Source organism: Sturnira hondurensis, unplaced genomic scaffold, assembly GCF_014824575.4.
Source record: "Sturnira hondurensis isolate 20B ecotype Veracruz unplaced genomic scaffold, ASM1482457v3 Scaffold0002840, whole genome shotgun sequence".
In the NCBI taxonomy this organism is placed as follows: Eukaryota; Metazoa; Chordata; class Mammalia; order Chiroptera; family Phyllostomidae; genus Sturnira; species Sturnira hondurensis.
Genome location: NW_028075471.1, coordinates 10,312,281 through 10,335,917, shown reverse-complemented (window position 1 = coordinate 10,335,917; position 23,637 = coordinate 10,312,281). Strand labels below are relative to the sequence as shown.

General features: G+C 39.7%; 1 protein-coding gene across 5 annotated transcripts in view; it reads right to left on the bottom strand.

Moving 5' to 3' along the window:
* The window catches only part of ATXN7 (ataxin 7), a 147,025-nt gene that overhangs the window by 37,945 nt on the left and 85,443 nt on the right, over positions 1 to 23,637 (bottom strand). For 4 of the 5 annotated variants that reach the window (XM_037040867.1, XM_037040872.1, XM_037040868.1 and 1 more), the window contains one exon: positions 9,905 to 10,009. The exons of the other annotated variant lie outside the window; for it this stretch is intronic. In XM_037040867.1, the coding sequence (XP_036896762.1) occupies positions 9,905 to 10,009 (105 nt within the window). The remainder of the gene's footprint in view (positions 1 to 9,904; positions 10,010 to 23,637) is intronic. 5 annotated transcript variants of the gene reach the window in all.

Here is a 23,637-nt window from a genome sequence, read left to right as displayed (position 1 = left end):
AAAAATATGAACAGTGAAAGGACAGCAAACTCACAGTTATTAACATCCACACCTAAAACAAAAGCAAACCAAGAGGACAGCTAGATCAGGAGCAGAACCATAGAAATGAAGAACACATGGAGGGTTAGCAACAGGGGAGTGGGGAGGAAGAGAAAGGGGGAGAAGGTACAGAAAATGGCATAGACAGTAGGTAGAAAATGGATAGGGGGGAGGGCAATAATAGGGGAAATATAGAATCTAAAGAACTTGAGACATGTGGTCATAAACTAAAGGGGGGAGTGGTGGAGGAGGGGGTGTGCAGGGTGGACGGGAATGAAGGGGGGGAATAGAACAACTGTAATAATATAATCAATAAAATGTTAAAAAAAAGAGAAAGCTTCCAAGAGTACATGCCAATACATGCCAAACTGTACCCTACCCCTAAAAAGAAATGTGGAGAAGCTTTATATTCATTCTGATTGAATACTTATCCTCTTGCTGTTGGTAATTTTTATAATGTATATTACTACTGTTAACAATAAAAAATAAAAATACATATTTTGGGGTTTTTACTCAGTAAGTCTTTGTTACTCAAATGAGAGCATGAGAAATTCCAGAGAAGTGTACACATTCTCTTTTGTTTTCTAGCTTATACTGTTTCACTACAAAAATTAAAAAAAAAAAAATCCTGAAATGAATAAATGANACGAATACATGCCAAACTGTACCCTACCCCTAAAAAGAAATGTGGAGAAGCTTTATATTCATTCTGATTGAATACTTATCCTCTTGCTGTTGGTAATTTTTATAATGTATATTACTACTGTTAACAATAAAAAATAAAAATACATATTTTGGGGTTTTTACTCAGTAAGTCTTTGTTACTCAAATGAGAGCATGAGAAGTTCCAGAGAAGTGTACACATTCTCTTTTGTTTTCTAGCTTATACTGTTTCACTACAAAAATTTTTAAAAAAAATCCTGAAATGAATAAATGACCCCAAAGTCTGGCATCTCTGTACTAATATTTTCTACCCCTACAATCTTTAGAAAATGTCTACCGAACTAAATAATATATCAAGGCTTCAGTACACCTCATAAAAAAAAAAAAAACCCATACACAAATTGAAAGAACAAACCCATGATCCACAAGCTAAGTAAATTCATCCAGTTGCTTGAGCCAAAACCCCATGAGTAATTCCTCATCCTTTCTTTTCCCATATTGCTCACCCCTAAATCCAGCAGCAGGCCCTGGCTTTCTACTTCCTTGAAAATTCCTATTCCAGCCATACCTCTCAGCCTCTACTGCTACAATCTTAATCAAGCTTTCTCTCCTGATCCAGTTGTCACGTGGACTAGTGCAGTACAACCCTCCAACTGGTCTCCAAGTTTTTAATCTTGCCCCCTGTGTTCCACAGACCAACCTGAATCATACCAAGATGCTTCCTTAGTCAAAGCCCTCTGGTGAGTTTTGCCTGCACGATCCAATCCTGATTCCTTTAGTGGCTCACAAGGCCCAAAATGCTCTGGCTCCAGCCCCTCTTTCTCCAACCTCAACCTGGACCACTCTTCTCCTGCATACTGCTTTCCTACCTCCTCACTGGCCTTTCTGCCAAATGCTTTTCTACCTCAGGATCTTTGCACTCTTTTCTATGTGGAACACTGGTACTCCAGATATTCAAATGGCTGGCTCTTTTTCATCACTGGGCTTAAATATCAACTTCTCAGAGCAGCTTTTTTTGACTAGCTTTATCTAAAACATCTTGCCCCAACCAATTCTTTTTCGTATCATTCCTAGCATTTATCACTGCTTGAAATAATTTTATTTTACATAACTTTGTCTTTCTTGTGACACCCTCCCTAAACAGAATATAAGCTACATGAAATCAAAGACACTGCTTTTGTAGTCCAGTGGAGAGCAATGCCTGTGATAGCAGGTAACAATAAATACTTGTTAAATACATGAATAGTATCACTGTCAGTTTATTTTTCAAAGAAACCTCAAAGACACTGACATTGATAAAGGCACAGATTTCAATATGTATTGAGGAAAATCAATACATATTTTAATAAAAAAGGAAAATGTTACTCTTACAAATGGCAAAAATAACACCATTTAAAGATGCCTGCTTATTACATGACAGAAAAAAAAGCTAAAATTATATTAGCACTATTTGGCTTATGCCAAAGAAAAACTGAATTCACTGCATTGATTTTACATCGTGCTATTCAGTGACAAGAAGTTTAGGGCAAAGGCTCGACTGGGAATTTCCTTTGAGAGTTAAACTAACATCCACCTTGACACGGTTCCTGTTTTGATGGCCTCCTCTGGCTGGCTCCCTTCCCTACCTAGCTCAGCCCGACTGCTGGAGAAAAAGGCTCGGCATATGTCTCTGCAGCAAAAGAGCCAAGTATATTTTTGGCTTTGCAACAAATTTCAATTTTTATACTGACTTCAGAAATAAATATGCCAACCAATTCTCTAAAGAAGCTACAAAATGTCATGAGCCTGGAACAAAAAGAGAAGTTTGGCTTTAGCTAGCTACTATGACTTAGGGTTAAATAAAGTAAGAAAACAGTCTGAAGAGAAATCCAAGGACTGTGCTAAATCAAATATCTACCTACTATCATTACATTTTTGAATTTCTAAATGTTCTCTCTGAGGTAATGGGTTTATAATGCAGACCCAGCTACTCCAAACAAAATTAAAATTCTACCTGAGCTAAAATGAGCTAGAAAATGTCACTAATGATAGTTTTGTGACAGGTGAAACTCATTACATCTTCTCTGGATTTTCTTTTAACTCTATACATCCTTATCATACGCAAGAGCAATAGAAGTAAGCAGTTAGAAAACCTGGCCTGGTACATTTTATCTGTGTGAATGAAATTTAATTTAGGAGTTTGATCTGTAAACTGGGAATAAAACTATTCATTTAGTGGGTCTCTAAGAATAAGAAATGAGATAATACCTGCAAAATGTTTTGTAAATCTTCGAGTGCTACTAAAAATTATCATTAGTCTGTGGACTTTTAAATAAATGACAATCCTGAAAAGATTAACTACCACTGATGTTTCAAAGTAGAAAGTATCTAGATTATAAAAATTTAGCAGCCAAATTTAGCTGGCACACTGGAGAGAAAAGAGAATTTTTCTTTATTTCCAAAGTTACTTAATAGCCAAATAAAATCACTCATTAAAAAATACCTGATGCTGTCACTCCCTTCGTAAGTCAATCAAATGACAAAAAGAGAGGGAGCTACTCATTAAACAGCGAAACTTCTGCTTTGTGATGTAGATTAATTATAGGATGGCAGTCACTGGACACAAATATGTGAAATGTCAACAATGGCCACCTGCATTTTTGCCAGAATCAGCCCACTGGATCTCAAAGAGTAAGATTCATTTTGCTCTTATACTAACGTTCTTTGAAACCAATTAATTAGCTTTAAAAAGCATGAGTAATTTCTAATTTACTCATCCTCTGATAAAAAGGACATTTAAAAAAATAGAATTTATACAAGTGAAGAACGCTCTAAGATCGCAGTAGTGTTTCACAAGGTCATGGAAAAGCCACATTATGACATCCCTCTCTGTGAACAGAGGTCTGAGAAAGGGGAAGATGTTTTACACTGAGGTCAGACTCACAAGCCACTGCCAGCATCTGGTAGGGGCTCAATACATAAAATCAACTGACAATGGCAAGGGGTGTTTATTCGGATTCCTTTTGCAGACCAACATGAGATTGGAGAATTCTGCTTCCCAGGTATGGCACTGGCTAGGGCTGACCTCAGTAGATAGCTCCTTAGATGTAAGAGGAAACCAAATCCAGTAGCCTAAGCTGGTGTTCCCCAAAACATAAGTAGCTATCACTCCCCAACATAAATTAAATTGCAAGTGAAAACTTACTCCTTTTCCAAATCTTTTTCAATTCCTTTGATACCTTCATATTACCTTGTACATAACACTTGCCTACAACTGCTATCTCCTTTTCAACAAAGGCAGCAAGTTCCTAGGCTCAGAGCTGGCGTTTGCAAGAGCATCAAAAAATTTAATCATCTTTTCACTGAGTTTATTTTTATACTTAACATCCAGAGCAAACAACATTAATTTTCCCATTGATGATTATAGTAAGGTTTTTTTTGGGGGGGGCACAGTTTGTTTGTTTTCTTTTTTTTGGGCAAAAGATTTATTTCAATATAAGCGATTTGACCTCAAGAAAAAATATTAAGTATAATTAAGTAAACAAATCATGAAGATGGATGGAGGCCAACTGATTAAAACTGGAAAGAGGTGGCAGAGGCACATGTGACTATGGAGCCCTTGCTCTGGGACTCAGAGCTAAGCCAAAAGGTGAATGAGTGGGTCAGTCTAATCATTCTGACGCAAAATAGCTCAACAGCTGATACTCCAGTTGTGTTTCAATTGATTACAGAGATTCTAAATATGGTACCTGTGTGAGCTGAATTAACATCACTCATTTATTTCACCTAGGTAAAGATCACCACATGTCTATATAAGATACGATGAAAGATGAAGATGTTCTTCATAAGCAACCATAGAGAGTTTTCACACTCTATGTGGGGAAGGGGCCCAAGAGGGAACAATGCCACTTGCTTGGCTCTTGTCCTGCTTTTAGTCACTTCCCTCGCTTCCCACCAGCTGATTGTGGCCTTTCAGGTGGTGATTCTCAGGTGGGTAGGTTTGTATATGCTCTAGGACCCCATGGGCCTCTCTATGGACTTTCCTGTGAGGCCAGGAGTTTCTCCCGCTGCCTCAACCCCCACAGGTTTTTACAGCCATAGGTCTTGACACTTTAGTCTACCACCCTGGAACCCTGGGTTACAGTCTGTCTCTTTCTCCACAGTTGTTCCTTCTGGCTTAGCTGCACGTGAATGTGGGATATCCTGGTCCACCAGCCACCATCTCACCTGCCAGGTCTGCCAGCTATTACCTTGTTGCGTGTCCTCACTGCCCCCAGGTTCCCATCTCTGCCCCTCCTACCAGTCAGGATGAATGTTTCTTCTCTACCTCCTTGTTTGTTGGACTTCCATACAGTTTGATTTTCTGGCAGTTCTGGTTGTTTTTGTTTTTCAATCAGTAGTTATCCTTCTTTTGGTTGTGTGAGGAAGCAAAGTATATCGCCCACATCTCCATCCTGGCCGGAAGCCAGATTACTGTATTTTTAAATCTGCAATTAGCAGTAAGTAACATCTTGCTCTTAAGAAATACTGAGTAACTTTAAGAGAAATATAAGGCATGCTGGACTATTTCAGAACATTAGAACAACATCAGGAAAGCATAGTACACAGTTTCCAAGAAAGCAAGCAACCTACACTACGAAAGCAATCAGACCTCAGACCGTGTGAAACTGGAAATGCCAAAAATGACACTATGTCACTAACATTATTGCTCACATGGAAATCCTGATTAATTGTTAATTCCCAAAAAGGCAGCTCAGCTAGCAAAAAATTTATAGCCTCTTGCTCTGGTTAATAAGCTGCTCACCAATTCAGAACATTACCACCAACACAAACTGATTCACCAGCCTCATGTCCTTGGTAGCTTCCTTCTATGTGCTTGTGGTAGTGGTTTTAAAGGAACTGTCTGCTGGATTTTGTAGCAACTGTTCATTTCTTCATAAAAGTCACAGATGAATATTAGCAACACATGAATTCAGAGAAAACTTCCCATACATTTTGACCAATTTCATCAAAGATTGGAAAGTAAAATAGGTTCTTCTTAATACAGTAAAAACAAAAAATTGGGGGGAAAATTTTTGAATTTGAAAAAGCTTTTTTGGTGTTCACTTTGGAGAGCAAATGAATAAGAATGAAATTATAACAAAAAAAGAGAATGTATTCCCAAACTACTTTTTTACTGTTATAACCCCTATCCCAAAAGACAGAGGACACCCACTGGCAGCCTTGGGAATGGTTCTTGGTTCTGGGGAACATGCCCACCTCCCCTTCCCTCCAGGTGAGTAGGGTGTCACACTCAAACCACTCCAGAGCCACCAATGGTGCCTCCCTCTACTTCACACAGATGTCCCCAACCCCTCACACCTATTTATCTTTAAACCTCTTGTTTACCCCATCAGCCCTCTTCTTGGCTTCTGCCTCAAGGATGGAACACCTTCTACATTTCCCAGCCAAATCCTGCACTTGGCCATCATCTTTCTGCCAAGGACTCTCCTCTCTCCCACAATATTAATATTTCCCTTACCACTAGAGGGACTAAAGTGCCCCATCCAGCGGCTTTATCAGTCACATTTCCTAAGCAGCCACAGAAGGCATCTGTGTGAATCTTCAAATTCATACCTTCTCATTTACATATTTGAAGTTACCACAATTCCTTTGTTATTGGACAAGTGTCTTATCAGAAGACACTATTGTTGGGAAACTGCCCTGCCTGTTTTCAGAAGCTGTAATCCCCCATGGCTACAGCTGAGTAAAGGACCTTGGGACCATAAGCCACTTAGGAGACAAAGCTTATCTTCCTTGTAGGGGGACCACCTCTGCCCCCTCTCTTCACCCTGCTTGGCCTTGGGCAGATGACTGGTTAGCCAATGATGGGTAAGATTCCTCAAAAGAGGGACAACCTAAGACAGGCATGGTCAGGAAGGGGCCCTCAGGGAAGGACCTGGGGGGGCTATAGAAAAAGGGGGTGATGGAGGACCCTTGCCCCTTGGCTTTGACAGAGCCTGAGTTCTCATTCTATCTGCAAGAAGTCTCCTTATCTCTTGGCTGCCTCACTTCCCCTGCCTGACTTAAGCTAGAAACAATGCCTTAAGGCTGAAACAATGCTGGCAGTGGGCATGGCTGTGCTGGAATGGGTGGGTTCCCTAAGGTGATCAGGCCTGAGAAAGAATGCATAAAATCCTATGAAACCTACTTTGCTAATACCCTCAATTTAAATGATAAGGGTCTAAGCAGGAAGTGAGTTTGTTCCCCAAAGTTTTATGGTCCTTTAACTATCTGACCCTGACCTAGAATAAGCCCTCAGAGTTCTTTGAATGTTGTCTATTGTTTACTAATTTCGGCCTGACAATGACTGATGAGCTTTACATATACACCCTGTGTTCCTGTGCAAATTGAACCCAATAAAAGCCTGTCAAGGCAAGGGTCAAGGCACCCTCCCTCCGAGAGAGTGGCCGAGGTGCTCCAAGGCACTCTCCCCTGGAGAGAGAAGCTGTGCTGTCCCCTTTCCTCCACAGGACTCAGCAGTCCATGTGAATTTTTCTCATCTCGTCCATAACACCGTGGACCCCAGGAGCCAGGATCCATGACACACCGTGCTTTGTGTGTACTAGTTACTGGTAGAAAAAAAAGAGTAGAAAAAGGATTTTAAGATGTTCCTCCCCAATCCCTACTATACACTGATGTTCTAAGAGAGACAGAGAAAAATAAAGAAAATCGTCTCTATAAGTGCTATAATAGCTGTGTGAAGTGTCTCTGGGAAGACAAAACCAAGAAGTCCTCTTTCTGCCTAAGGAAGTCCTGTAAGAAGCCACATCTTTAAGCAAGCCTTGATCTAAACCGCAGTTTTTCACCCCTTCTTCCCCCCTCACTCCCAGTGCACTCTACCCATCATTCCCCAAGGACTACTAAGTCACATCACTTTGGGCCTAAAAAACCTGTTAACAGGTCCCATTAACACATCAAGGCCAGAGGTATCTGATGAGCACTGAGGCTCTCTGAGCTAGTCCCAGCCTGCCTTTGCACACAGCTCTTGCACACATGGTACATCAGTTCCTGCCAATGGAGACTCAAACAGTCCATTTCAGACAGTCTGGAATTTTCTGCTTCTGCACTTGGTCATGTCACCACAGTTGCCAACCAGGGGCCACCACATATGGCTGTTCAGTGCACAAATTATGTGACTGTATGTGGCAGCCCTGTCTATCCCCATCAACATACTTCCCGTTTTAGGGAAATACAGGTGATTTTATAAAAGTATTTCCTATGTTTTCCACAATGCACAGGTATTATATACCTAAAAATTGAGGGGAAAATGCACATAGGAAAAGAATTCATTCTACTCTTTGGAATAGCTTATTGTAAAAACGCTTAAGAAGGCTTCTCTGAATTACTCAACAAGAAGTATCTGTTCTCTTCTTTATTCTTAAACCCTTGGACTGTTTTATGACTTCAGACACATACTTTACTATATCCACATACAACTGTACCTTTATCTCTCTCTCATACCTATTATGTGTTAGGCACTATATGAGGAGCTTTATCCATGTTGTTTCATTTAATCCTCACCAGGATCTATGAGGTTGCTATTACCATTCCCATATTATAACAAAGAAAACCAAGGTTGGAAAACTTGCTCAAAGCAAAGAACTAACCTATGGTTCTTGCCAGTTTAAATTTAAATATAGTCTAATCTAGCTTCAAAATCCTAACTCCAAAATACTTGGCAATCGACAATATCTTATTCATCTTTGTATTCTCTCTACCTGCCCCAGGGCCTCACTCAGAAGCAGAAACTCAAAGAACCTTCTTATGATTACATGAAAGATTTATTCCTTGGGAAAAAATGGTGGGATGTTGATTATGGTATCACTCTTAAAACAACTGCTGTCCTGACAACAGCTCTGTACGTTTCAGCTTTACAATGCATCTCAAAGCTATGCTGTCTCCCCAGTTCTACTGCCCTACCTAAGCCTTATTCTATTATCATCTCCTGACTCTAACTATTCTCCCTGCTTCTACTCTTCTCCCACAAGGTACAAGTGAGATGGGCCTGTGTTACTACCTTACATAAACCCTATAACAGCTCACAAGCTTCTTCCTACTCTGGCCTAGAAGGCTGTGCACAATCAGGGTACCTGCCTACAAGGCCAGATTTCTCTAGCCTCTACTTCTTTTCACTATGTACCCTCTAGTCACACTGGCCTTCTTCAGGTCTGTGCACCAGCTCTTGCTTCTATGTCAAATGCTCTTATTTCAGATGGTCACATGGATGGCTCCCTTCTCATCACTTAGGGTTCAGGTCACCAGGGTCACCTTCTCAGAGGTTTTGCTTAAACATTATCTACAGAAGTACCCCACTGGTATTCTCCATCTCAAGCTAGCATTGGGGTAGTGAGGAAAATGAGGAAATAACTTGCAGTTATTTTAAAAAATGTTTCTAGTTAGTTTTGTCAATTTCTTCAGCTAGATTTTAAACTCCATGGAGGTAGGAATCATACTACGATGTGCGTATTCGAATATTTCTGAATTTTTATTGAACCAAACTGAGTATAAAACTAAGCTTTGTGATCAGAATTTTATTTTAAACATGTTAAGTGGCATTATGGTAATGGAGAAGACCTCATTTGGATGCTCCTAGGACTAAACACCCAGACAACAGGCTTGGAGACTGAAGCCCAGGGATATCTTGAACTCATGAAACCCTTAAAGTCACAATGCATCATTTTAAGTACATGTGCAATTCTGATAGGGAAGATGTCACAGCTTTAACACTCACAAATTAGAACATGACATAAAGAGATTCAGAACTCTAAACTTGGAAGTTTCAAAATTACATTTCTTAAAAAAAAAAAAAGCCATGTCTCCATTTTGTGTGTATATTTATAATTTTACCTGCCACTAAATTACCAACCTCGAGATCTATAAGTAAAGAAACCTTTTATTATACTGATATAATATTTCAAAAGTAATTTTATAAAATATAAAATATATTATATTTTTAAAAATATACTCCCTGCCTAATAAAAATTGGAAAATGAACATCACTTTCAATAAAATTTAGAAAATACCCAACATCTGATAGGCATTAACCCCTTCAATGAATGAGAAAGCCTACCTCCTGAAGGGGGGGATAGCATATCCTGCCTGGGCTGTCACTGGCCTCCAGTTTAATCCTGCTTTACCCTTTTATCCTCCAATAGTGACTTTTAAATGATTAAGCACTTACCATAATGTGATTGAAATGCCTGTGGTTTGACAACCTGATTACAATCATTACACACCACCAAGTAGAAATCATCATGGGCTGGACAGAGACCAAATATTGGCATGTCTGCAACAAAAAAAGAGAGCATCACTTACTTACGTGGTTCTGATCAATATGAAACCATTTGGGGTGGCCATGCTTTCTAAAGGAGCTACCTTAAGATAAACTGCACCAGGACACATGTTACTGCAATTTAAAAGTAACTGATGTGGCATACCATGACTATTAAGAAAGAAATTGAATCAGGATTACAAAAACACTGTTACAAAGGATTAAAATAAAATGCACCCAAAACCATTGGTATGAGGTAAAAATGACAAATATATTGAAATGCAAATAATGAATACATTGTACAATAAAACAATTTTAGATGAACTCTACCAATGGTTATGGGGAAGGAATTTGCAACTGTATAAACTGCTAATTTTAGCAATTCACAAAGCTGTACCATCTAGTGCTTTTATCCCTCTAACTATGCATTCTATTCCAGCCATCTGGTCTCTGAGTTCTATGAACAGTTAAGAAAGGAAGCAGAGGCTTCACTAAAGAGTAAAATTGCTGATTTCGTTCGCACGCAATACAAAGAAAATTATTTTTATACTCTTTTTTTCAGGTTGCAATAATCTCTAGTCCTTTTGCTTACATACTTGATGCCACTAGACAGACGGAACTTCTGTACAAACATGGCATTTCACATAATACATTAATCTAAATTCAGTTACTAGCATAGAGTAAGATTTAAAGAAGTTAAACACTTTAAGTCAAGAGCTGGGATTCAATTCTGACTCACTGCAATGGCTTGGTTTTGGTCCCTTGAAGAGCACAGAAATATGATTTCTACAAATTCCTTCCAGATTCCATTCCCAATAATTTGAAATGCCAGGGCTGACACCTTTGACTGCATAAACTGATTAGATAGCATAAGTCCACTAGACTACTGCTTCTCTGATGAAGACTAATAATTTAATAAAAAATGAGCCAAACAATGTGCTATTTTCCATGAAAGCATTTTCCATGGCTATAGTTTCTCGACAGTTTATTTTTAAAAATAAAAATTCAAAATAGTTTTACCTTAAGTTCCATATACCTACCTCTGAGCTAAATGCTCCCGATACAGGACAAATAAAAAAGGAAAATCTGACTTACAGAAACAGCACAACTGAAATGTCTATAACATCAAATCTCCAGCCTCCTTAATAATATTAATTAGTTTTATTAATAAATAGTAGTTAAAACAGTATTAAAGCATGTGCAGATCTAGGCCTCTTTGATGTGCTAGTCTGCATGGTTTCCTACAGCACTCAATGTCCAACAATGTTGTTTAAAATACATCTCTTTGCCAACACCACTGCTGCCTCATAAAAAAGGCAATTTAAAAAAAATAAAAAACTGCACCAATCCTTTCAAATCATAGGGATTCAACTGGCCACAATGATAATTATGTAGAAAATTGTTATTTTTTGCTCTGATTCCTTTGATCATTTTGTTAGATACAAAACACTAATAAAACTAAGCAGCTAGCAGTCATTCTGTAAGGGACCAAAAATCTATGCTTCTGTAAAAAGCTCAATTTCTCCATAACTTAAGATTATTTGCAGTAATAATAACTGTAATAGTAAAACAGTAGCATTTCCTGAGAGACTACTTTGCTGGGTCCTGTGCTAAGCACTTTTTATGTTTTATCCTTGAATATAATCCTAACTTTACTGATGGACATGTGAACCTATCTAGTATCACCCAGCAAGAAAGTACAAACAGCATGCAAACTCAGGCTTGCACTACCTGTGAGCTCAGTTCTTAGTTTCTGACTAGCATACCACATCTCCCTGAACAGCCTGTGTGGGCGCACGTTTACAGGTATGTGCACACACAGGGAATTCCTGTGGAAGACACATGGTGTACTTATATCTCTTCCACGCTACCCTATGAAATCAAGCTCCGGTTATAAAAATCTAAAGCAAATTTAGTTTTAGCTTTCTAAATTCTTTACTTTCAGATATCCATATTTGGAAGTAAGCTAGATGACACAAAATAATTGAAATAAAATGCCTTCAGAAAAAAAAAAAAGAATTCTATATCCTTTTTCTGCACTGGGACATTCCAGAGGCCTTAGCAACAGAAACAGAGTGTGGAATGTTGTGGCAACAGAGAAAATGAAATAATTTTTTGTGAGATACAGTATATATTTGTGAATATTTTTAAAGCATAAATTCACAATCAGCCCATCTACAAATTAACATATGGACCTTGCTCAAATGCAAAGAGGATAACGTTTGATTTACTACTGAAAACAAAACAGAGTTGATAAAAACAAGTTTTTACTAAGTTAAAAAAAACAACTTACAAAATATACTTTAAATGTACAACTTAAACCATTATATACCTTAAAATAATAAAATGTTCAAAAATTGTACCTGACCCCATGGACTCTGAACTAATTTAAAAGAATAGATTTTATTGTGTATAAGCCCTGAATCTTCCTCAGGATTCAGGTCACCCCAATCTTCCAATTAGCGAGTGGCTCAGCACCCACATCTAGGCCACCACATACTTTGTAGACCCCAGGCCAGCGAGTAGGAAAAATGGGTTTAATTTAAGCACACAGACACGTGAACACCTGTGTGCAGAATCTCCATGATAACATGCAGAATGAAGACCTCTTCCTGAAATTAGACATTGAACAGGAGCAAATATATTCAATTATTTGGTGCTGCTATGCCTATTTTGAGGATTGTGTCCATCAACAAAACTTGAGTGTTATAGTAAAGTAACTCACATTTGCAACACCCTGGGTTGTCTCCTTTCTACCCTGCTCCCAAACTTCTATTGCACATGCCAATGATTCCCACATTTCTATCCCAGACGCCTTCCCAAGCTCGTCTAGATTCACATATCCAGTTGTATACTGAACAGTGCCATCTGTATGTCTTCTACACATCTCAAATGGAACTTCCACTTTCTACCTTACCTTGTTCCCCACCCTTCAAAATCCTTCCTCCTTTGGGTAAAAGATATTATTCATTACCCCAACAGTTCAACCTAAGAACCCATACATCATATATGACTTCTCTTTTCCTCATCACATCCAGACCACCAGCAGGTCTGGTTATCTCTACTCTAAAACCTCTGTCCACTTTTCTCCATTATCTAGGCCACCGCTAGACAGCATGTCACTAGTACCTTTCCAATGGATTATGGAAGAAGTCGCCCAGGTAGTGTACAATCCCTTCCACACAGCTGCCAGAATGATTCTTTGAAGTTCTCTGCATCATCTCTCTGTTAAAATTTATCCAGTGGCTTCCCACTCTCCTTGGAGTAAAATCCTAGCCCTTCCCATACCCCTAAGGCCCGACCAGGTGTATGTCTACCTTGCACTATCTCTTTGTCCCCTTATTCCCTGCTCCTGTCTCCTTAGCTTGCTCGCTCCACTCCAGGCACACTGACCTCTCCATTATCTCCTTAGAACAAGGAAGCTCTTTAGAGCCAGGCTCTGCCCTTGCACTCTTCATAAGGTGCCTGGTGCATTCTCACACATCAGATCTCTGGTTCAGCTGTCATCTCTTCGAAGTGCTGTTCCTGTCCCCTCCTCAGTCAGTTACTGTGTCATAGGTATTTTAAGCAAAATGGTTAACAGTATGGGCTATTCTCTATTATTCTGAATACAATGTGACCTTGGGCAAGTTCTGTAACCTCTGAAATTTTCAGTCTCCTTGTTTGTCGGATGGTAAAGATCATACTACCTGACTTACCAACACTTCACAGGGTAGAAAGAATTAAAAGAATTCATACAAAAGCATAGAAGCTCCTAGGAACAGCTCACTCAATTTCCCCACCACAACCTGTGAGATGGGAGTCATGCACCCCTACTGCATTGCTCGGGAAACTAAGGCACACCGACACTAAGATCTCACAAGCTAGTAAGTGGCAGAGTCAAGATCTGAACCCAGATCTACTGGGCTCACAAGGCCAGGTAGTTCCCAACATTTTCCCCAAAGCGCTGCCAGAATCTGTCTCCTTCATGCCACTCTCACAGCTAGTGCTCTGAGGTCAGGGCCTTGGTGGCCCCCACATAAACTCCATACCGAGGACAGAGGTCCTCACAGGGGCAGTTTCTTCTGTCTTCAGCCTCCTCCACTGTTGCCAAATGCCATTGCTCTTCTTGAAGACCTCTGCTGGCTCCAAAGTTGGGCTTGGACCCCTGACCAGCCCATCTACAAGCAAGGACCCTAGCACTCTGGCTCCTCCCATCTTTCCAATGTGAGCCAACCTGCTCCAGTTTCAAGATGGTCTCAGCCTTCTCAGGGCCTGACTTGTTCCCCCACAATCCCATCTACTGGCTAGAACCATTTTGTAGTATGAAAAGCTTTTCCCTCTTCTTTCTGGAATTCCCATCATTCAGTAAGAACCACCTCTAAGGCCCTCTCTACTGTTCTCTTCCTCATACCATTCACACCTCCATTACGGCCCTTCAAATCACTGACTCCTGATTTATCAATGGCGATTTATAAAGAGACACCTCTGTAGTCATGTCTGACAGCAGCCTCCTTGCCTTACCTAGCACAGATCCTGAGAAGTGGGCTTTCAGTGTGTTTGAAGTAATGACTAATCTGGAACTCTTCCATAACTTCCAGGTGCTCTTGGGATAAAAATTTAGATTTGTGATGTGGCCCACAAGGTCTTAAACAGCCTGAACCTGCCTCTCTGCATCTGGCCCTTTCGTCCATCGTTTTGTTTCTGAAACACAACATGCTCTCTCCTGTCAGAGCACCCTGGTGCTTGCTGTTCTCTCTGCCTGGAACTCACTTCTTCCAGATCTTTACAGCTGGCTTGCTGCTTATTTCATTCAGTCTCAGCCTCAATGTCACTTCTTTTAAGACTTGGCTAGGCAGGGCCCAGGTACATGTGCTCAGAGAACTGACTCAAATGGCAACATCCCATTTATAAATACCCATGTAGTTGTGTGAGCCTTATTCTACTCCCAGGAGCCTGAATTTCATGTCTGTCTTATTTTCTGCTCTAGTGAGAGTGCCTAGCAAAGCCTACCTGGCTTTGATGGAAAGCAGCAGTGTTAACTGTTATTTGATGGATAATAACTGCAGTATTCAATTAAGTCCCTGTGGTGCCATCATCAATCAAGGTTATAATTGTGCCTTTAGGTCATTTAATGACAGAGTCAGTCATCCACTAGAATTGGGAATGCCACTCAGCGAAACAAAAGTTCAGAATGAGAATGTTTCCCTGAACACATGGTCCCATTCTAGCAAGCAATTTCTTGTAAACTTTCATGTTTCAGAGTCTGATTCTCCACATTATACCTTGGCCAATTCTCTTTTTCTAGTGTGAGCAGTGCAGTAACTAAGGGCAATTTTGGAGGCAGACTTCTTGACTTCAGGTCCCTATCCTTCCTCTTACTACCTATGTGAACATGGTTAAATTACTTAAACACTTTGAAACTTCATTCTCCTCATCTATAAAATAAAGTTTTCAGGATATGTATTTCATAGCACCATTGTGAAAATTAAATAAACTAATCCATGAAGAGCACTCAGTGCTAAGTAGACAGTAAACACTCACTAAATGTGGGCAAAAAACCAAAAAGACAAAATATACACACATTGACATGTCTGCTGTGATTAAACTCATAGGAGATTGATATACAAGGTCTGTCCAGAATAAGTCCAGTCATTGTTATAATATAATATAATGAGAATGGTTTGAGTGTCATCGATGGAACCTGGCAGCCAAGGAGAGTGGACTGGAATGCATAAACGATGACTTCACTATACTAGTCAGTGGGGGTGGTAGAAGATGTTATTGAGTGAGCACATGTACTGTGTGGCTGTCACATTCAAAATGACCGAGTGAGTGAAGCAACAAATCTGCATCAAATTTTGCCTTAAGCTTGAACATTCCTCCATGGAACCTATTCAGATGATTCAGAAATCCACAGCTATGGGCAACTGGTGATGGACAGCTTCCTCACAAAAATGTGCTCATTCATGCTTTACATCTCATGCAGAGTGTTTTGTCAAAACATCAAATCACCCAGGTGACTCAGCCCCCCTACAGCACAGATTTGGTCCCCTGAAACTTCTGGCTTTTCCTAAAACTAAAATCACTTTTGAAAAGGAAGAGATTTCAGACCGTCTGTGAGATTCAGGAAAATAAAATGGGGCAGCTGATAGCGACTGGAAGAACTATGTGAGGTCCTAAGGTGCCTACTTTGAAGGGGACTGAGCGTCACTGTCCTGTGTACAATGTTTCTTGTATCTTGAATCTTTTTTCAATCAATGTCTCTATTTTTCACAGTACATGGCTAGATACTTTTTGGACAGACCTTGCTGTACACCAAATACTAACTATTTTACAATGTGATTTTAACCTGCAAGCAGACTCTTTCTCCTACTGCTGACCACACACTCCTCCTCCCTGTAAGCAATGAAAGGGAGAGGAACAGTAGAAGAGGGCTGCTAGTGCAGAGTCAGGCCCGTGCTTCAGAGTTTAAGCTCTATGCTAAGCCAGGGAGAACCCAACATTTTAAGCAAGGAGGGTATATGATACAAAAAGTAACTCTTGGTTCCACTTAGGTAAGAGGGGAAGGGTGATCTCCAAGGTGACCTTGATTCAAAGGTCAGAATGAGATACAAGTTTGACAAAGATGAGGGAAAATGAAGACTTGCTATGGAGGACCCTGCAAAGACCTCAGGACACTGCATGGGGAGGTAAAAGAGTGAGAAAGCCAAAGGTGATTCTATAGTTTCTTCCTTCTTCACTCACTGCAACTAAGGTGAACACACGGATGGTAAGATACACTGATGACAGAACTTAGTTTGGTAAGTCAGCAGAGCCTAGTTCAAGGCAGAGCCTCTGAAGCCAGACTGGCTGTGTTCAAATCCCAGCCATGCCACTTATTAGCCTTTAACCTCCCTTTCCTCATCTATCAATGGGTAAAGTACAAGTACCTCCCTCACAGGTTGCTGGAAGGACCAATGAATATATGTGAAGTGCTTAGAACAGTGGAAAGTACTTCATAAATGTGAGCTATTTTTATCATCTTCCCCATCACTGTCCTCTCTGATCTTTCATCTAAACAGTGGCTGTGCTCCCCTCCACCTAGTCCAATTCCCTCAGCCCCTGCACCATGATGTTTTTAAATCATAAATGTCACCTGGTGTAATTACAAAACCCCTTAGTGGTTCTCCAATGTAGTCAGAAGGAAAACCAATGCTTAGGAGGCCCTGCATGGACTTGAAGACACAGCTTTCTCTGCATACTTTCCAGTCCAGAATTTCAATCTCCTTGACAATTATGCCAACCTGCCGATCACTTTCCGAAGTCTGAGCTTTTGCTAACTCTCCTCACTCTGTACCAAATGCTTTGCCTGAATGGCTTCAGGTCTCAGCTTACTTTCTAGCAGAAAGACCCTCCTCTGGGAGCTGGCTGATTTTGGTGCTATGGGCTATGTAGATATTATGCCTTTAGATCAGAGGTGGCAAACACAAGGCCCACAGGCAGTTACCTGGCCCAGCACCTTGTTTCTACTCAGCAGCAGCACCAAGCTCTCACTTAAGTGTTAAGGAATAGTTACATTTACACAGTCCTAAAATTACATTCGACCCTTTGAAGGCAACTGCGAGGCTGATGTGGCTGATGTGGCCCCCCGTGAGAATGAGTTTGACACCCCTGCTTTAGATGATCCTTTTGAAAACCTAACTTTAAAAGAGGGTAATAAAGGAAATGAGCCTCCCCCACATCCTCTTTGATGACATCCCAATTCGTAGACAATGTCCTCTGTGCTGTATATGTCAATGAAAGTAGACACAAGAATCTTGGGTTTGTTTGGTGATTGTAATTTTAGGTCTGTCACTCTTGTTACATTGTGTACATTAAAAAGGAATAGAGAAAATATATATGATAATCATTTCCACATAACTGATTTCTACTTCTAGCGGGTAAATGCAGGAAGCAGTGCAGGGGTGATCTTTGATCCCTGTACTTTGACATGCAAAAGGCTCTCCTAATACTCCACATCCAAATTGAAGAGGAAAACTGAAATCTCTAATGAAGTTGCTGTGTGTATTTATGAATATTAATGAATAAAAACTGCTTAGATGGTTTAAAAAAAGACCTTCCCTTACAACTCAATTTACAGCAGGACCCTCTTCTGTTCAGACAGTACTCTCGGTCATTAGTTATTTACTACCGGTGTTTTGACTATCTCCCTCAATGAGATATAAGCTCCATGAGGGAAGGGGACATGTCTGCATAATAGCATAGTGCCTGGCACACAGTGGATTCTCAAAAAAAGCACTGGAAAAAGGCCTCTGGATCAGACTTCCTGAGCTCAAATCCCAATGCCACTACTTACCAGCAGTGTGACCTTGGGCAGGTTCCTCTGCATCAATGTCAATGTCCTCATTTATAAAATGGGAATGATAATAGCAGCTACCTTAATAGATAGCTATGAGAATGAAGTACATTACTACACATAAAGCTCTTAGAATTATGTAGCACACAGAACCTGTGTTAGGTCTGTGTTACCTATTATGATTACAATTATTTCTACTTTTACTCTCAGTGGATTACACTGGCCACTGCTTCTAATCTCTACTGGTTTACACCCAGCACATCCTATAACACTCTGTATTGAATACTTAATATGTGTCAAGTGTCATGGCAAGTACTTTATATATATCATTCATTCATGTATTAAGGGCCTACTATGTCTAGACACTATTGTGGGTACAGGTATATTCTCAGTGAGCAAAAATCAGAACAAAAACCCTTAGAAGCATTAATATATATGACAAAAACAGCAACAGTTTGCAATTACTGAGTATTTCCTAAACTCCAGGTAAAGGGCTAAGTATCTCTCAAGGCTACTTCCCCCAGCTTACAGATAAAACAAGTGAGACACAAGATTACCTGCTTTAAGTTAGAGAACCATGATGTATAGGAGCTGAGATCTGAAGGTAGGCTGCCCCTTTAAAGGACATGTTCTTCACACTTCACTACCAGGGCCTCTCCACTGCTCAGCACCACTTCTCCCAAGAAATCTCTACCCTTCTACCTTATTTAATAAAAGTCAACCAACGCTGTCGGTTGTTCCTATTGAACAGCAGACTTCTGAGTACTTCTGGACTGTCTGCTTTCACTGCTACTCAAAGGCTTGCTTAGATACTAGGGCTGTCAGCCCCATCGGTGTGTGAAACATTGCAAAGTAGCCTGATAAACTTGAAAGTCTGGTCTGCATGTAACTGGGATTTATTTCAAATAATAACTTTCAATTCTGGGTTATCAAAGTAATATCAATGATATTTTAAGAAGCTTTAAATTGCTATTAAGTGAATTTTGACATCTCAACTCAGAAAAGATAAAACAATTCTATTTCTACCCTTCACACACACTTCAACCAAGTCCATATCCTTTGCTCCAATAATTAAAAAGGTTGGATTTTCCTTTGACTATAAGATGTTGAATGATGAAACAAACCAGGGATGAGATAGACTAATCAACAGTCTACTCAAAATGTATTGTAGTTTGGGACTTTGTGTGAACTAAAATAGTCAATAAAAACTGATTAGGAAAAACAGAAAAATGAGATGTTTTAAGTGAAAAAGCAACCAACCTAACACCAGTGGACTAAAAAGTCAGACAAAAGAAAACAGTTCTGTCTAATACTTATTAATCACTAACTACAAATGGCCAACCTCATAGTAACTTTCCAAAGAAAAAAGTCACAAGTGCTATTGTTGTCACTGTTTGTACTGAAATTGAGATACAGCACCCGGGATAGAACAGAGGAGGCAAATATCAGATTCGTGTGAAACCCGGGTTAGAGAAGGCAGGTAGGGCTACAAAGATGACCAGCATTGCAGTATACAAAACAGGCTGTCTCATGTATACTCAAAATACTGTCAGCAGATTCTGACCTTTCAAGTCAGAAACCAAGTCTAACACGCCATGTATCTTAAGTCTCAAAGTGCCTGTGAAAATCCTCACTGAATTGTATCTGCATCATTACAATCACCTAAACTTGGAGCCTATGGTAAAATGTGGACTATAAGGCAATCTACTACTTTACTGCTATTCTAATCTCAAGCAAGATACTTAACTTCTGGACATCTAATTCTGGCATTTAAAAATGGTTAAAACAATGGTATTTATTTCAGTAGTTTGTTGGATTCAATGACATAATCCATGTAAAATGCGTATGTGTAAAGACAGTAAGCAGAGTGTATATAAGGGCTCAATAAAGAGTAGTGTCATTTTTATTATCATTATTATTGTCATGGTTATACTCTCATGACAGTTAAGAATACCGTTCCATTTTTGGTTCCAAAGGCAGTCAATATAGCAACAGCACTTCTGCCAGAAAATCCACAGCTCTCACACAACTAAGAACAGCATTAACTATGGAATAGCACTGCCTACTGGCTACCTTTATGTTTTTAAATGGTTAACCTTTTAAAGACCATATCCTGGGTCATAAAACAAACCTCAAGAAATTTAAAAGAACTGAAACTATACCAAGTATGTTGTCTGACCACAACAGAATCAAATGAGAAATCATAATAGAAAGATAACAAGAAAATTTCCAAACACTTGGAAACTAAACAAGATATTTCAAATAATCCACAACCAATGTAATCCATGACACTAACAGATTGAAGAAGAAAAATCATACTACCATAATAATTGATGCAGAAAAAGTATTCATAATTAAAAACAAACACTAGATAACCAGAAATAGAAGCAACCTCCTTCAATTGATAAAGAACATTAACAAAAACCGTAAACAACATACTTCATGGAGAAAGAATTCAAGTTTTCCTCCTAAGATCAGAAATGAGGCAAAAATATCCTCTCTCACGACTGCTGTTCAGCATAGTACTGATGTTCTAGCCAGAAAAATAAGGCAAGAAAAGGAAATAAAAGGCACACAGATTATAAAGAGAGAAGTAAAACTGACCCTATTTTCAGGTGAGCCAATGTTCTATGTAAAAAATCATGAGGCATCTATGAAAAACCTACAATTTATCAGTTTAAAAATATCACAGGGCACAAAATTCCCTTAGTTTATCTGGGCTGCTATAACAAAATACCATAGACTCAGTGGCTTTAGGCAAGGGAGCTCTCTCAAGCCTTTTTTATAAGGGCACTAATCCCATTCATGAGGGCTCTACCCTCATCCCAAAGGCCTCATGTCCAAAAATCATCACATTTGGGAGCAGGTTTCAACACATGAATTGGAGGAAGCAGGACACAAATATTCAGTCTTTACACAAGGTGAAAATCAATTGTTTTTTGCCCTGGCTGGTGTGGCTCAGTGGATTGGGCCTGCAAACCAAAGGGTTGCTGGTTCGATTCCCAGTCAGGGCACATGCCTGGGTTGCGGGCCTGGTCCCCAGTAGGTGGCCTCTGAGAGGCAACCATACGTTGATGTTTCTCTGTCTTTCTCCTTCCCTTCTCCTATCTCTAAAAATAAATCGTGGGAGCAACTTTGCCCGCAAAGTACCCCTCCTTCCGACACAGTGAAAGTAAAACTACCAAGGCATGATCTGCTTGGGGAGGAGGGGTGGCCAATCTCTCAGAGAAGCAAGGCCAAAAGCCCCTTCCTCAATGGCTTTTATTGGGTTGTAATACACAGGTATACAGGCGGCAAGGATCAAACAGTAGATAACATTTCAAGGAAAACTGAGGGCTTAATCTGAGTCAGTGTCTGTCAGGTAAGGGGGTTGCAGAAACTTTGGGAGACATATTCATTTCCTGCTCAGACCCTTATCATATGAATGAAAGCACTCTTAGCAAAGCAGGCTTCACAGGACTTTTAGGAACTCTTTCTTATGCCCGATCACCCTGGATCCCACTCTAGCCAGCAAGGGGCTGTACCGCTTCCCCCATCATGGGTTTTCAGGCTTAAGTGGATTAGAGCCAGGAAGCACTTCTCCCAGAGGACATGTGGACTCAGGCTATGTCAGAATAGCCAGGGGGCAAGGGTCCATCACTCTCTCTTTGTTGCAGGCCCCCGAGTCCTTCCATGATGGCCCCCTAAGTGATCATGTCTGGCCTAGGTTGCCAACCCCCTCTGAGGGGTTTTACCCATCATGGACTATCCCACCATGCATTGGGGGCAGGGGGGTGAAGCAGAAGCAGCACTGCTGCCAGAGACAAGCTTTGTCTCCTTAGTGGCTCACATTCTGGAGGTTGCTCACTCAGTCTTAGTCACGAGGGGCAGTTAAAACTCTTGAAACCAGGCAGAGCGGTTCCCAACAATAAATAAATAAAGTATTTTTAAAAAATTGTCCTTTTATATACTAGTAATGAACACATGAAAACGAAAGTAAATGGCTAGCCTTAGTTGGCACGTGCTAAGCATGTTATTTACTTTATGCTATAGTTGAGTATTATTCAACAGCAATGTGGCTGTGATGAATGTAGCAAACTAGAGATCTGGATCTTTTGTAGGTACCTTAAGGGGATGTTATAAGACATAATTAGCTCATATTTGTAAGTCCCTAAGTATCTTATGGAAAACATGCCCCTGAAGGTTCAGGATTTCTAATGGATGATGTAAATATAGTTAAGTGCCTTAAGTGGTTCAGATGGCACAAGTCAGAAAATTCTCTTTAGTGCTTCTATCTTAAAGGTCACAATGGAAAAGAAGGTACACCTAACTCTATGTTCATCCTCAATATAAAGCCTTGCTACTTGAAATATGGTCATGGACCAATAGCCCGTGTATCACCCAAGAACCTGATTAGAATTACTGCATTTCAGGCCCCAAATCAGACCTACCATGTAATAATCTGCTCTTTAACAAGGTTCCCAGGTGACTTTTATGTCTGAGAAGCGCTGAAAATAGTGCATCATGCAATCCAAACTAAAACTTAAATATTACTAATATTGGAGAAATTATTCAGATTATAGTAATCCAGACTTTTCCAAACCTATCCACCTACCAAATGAATATTGAGCATATTTGCTCAAATGTATATTTAGTATATTATAATTGTAAAACATAATAAATGTATAACATATATCAACTCTATTATTTTTCCAGTTCTTACAATGTCCTTGGTTTTGGTGTCAGAGTACTGGCCTTACAGAATAAATTAAGAAGTATTCCATCCTTTTAGAAAAGTTTGCATAAGATGGGTGCTAATCCTTTATACGTTTAGTAAAATGTATAAAGCCATCTGGGCCTGGGCTTTCCTCCTCTAAAACCTAGGTGAGTCTTATGGTCCAAAAAATGTTACTTAAGCTTATTTTACTACAGCCTAACATATGATCCTAGAGAATGTTTCATGTTCACTTGAGAAGAATGTATTCTGTTTTGCTGATTAGGTCTAGTTGGTTTATGATGTTGAATTACTCTGCTTTCTTCTTCATCATCACCTGACTTTGTATCTGTTAATGAAGTCTGCTATTACTGTTGTGGAATTGACCATTTCTCCTTCTAGTGTCAGTTTTTTGCTTCATGTACTTTAAAGTTCTGTCATTGGGTTAGATGCATATATCTTTATAATTGTTACTTCTTCCTGGTAGACTCATTCATGGTTTAAAAATGTCCTCCTTTATCTCTAATAAGAATTTTTTTCAAAAAGTCTATTTTGTCTGATACTTGTATAGGCAGTTTAGCTCTCTTTTGAAAACTGTTAGCACAGTATCACTTTTCCATGAACTTTTAACAG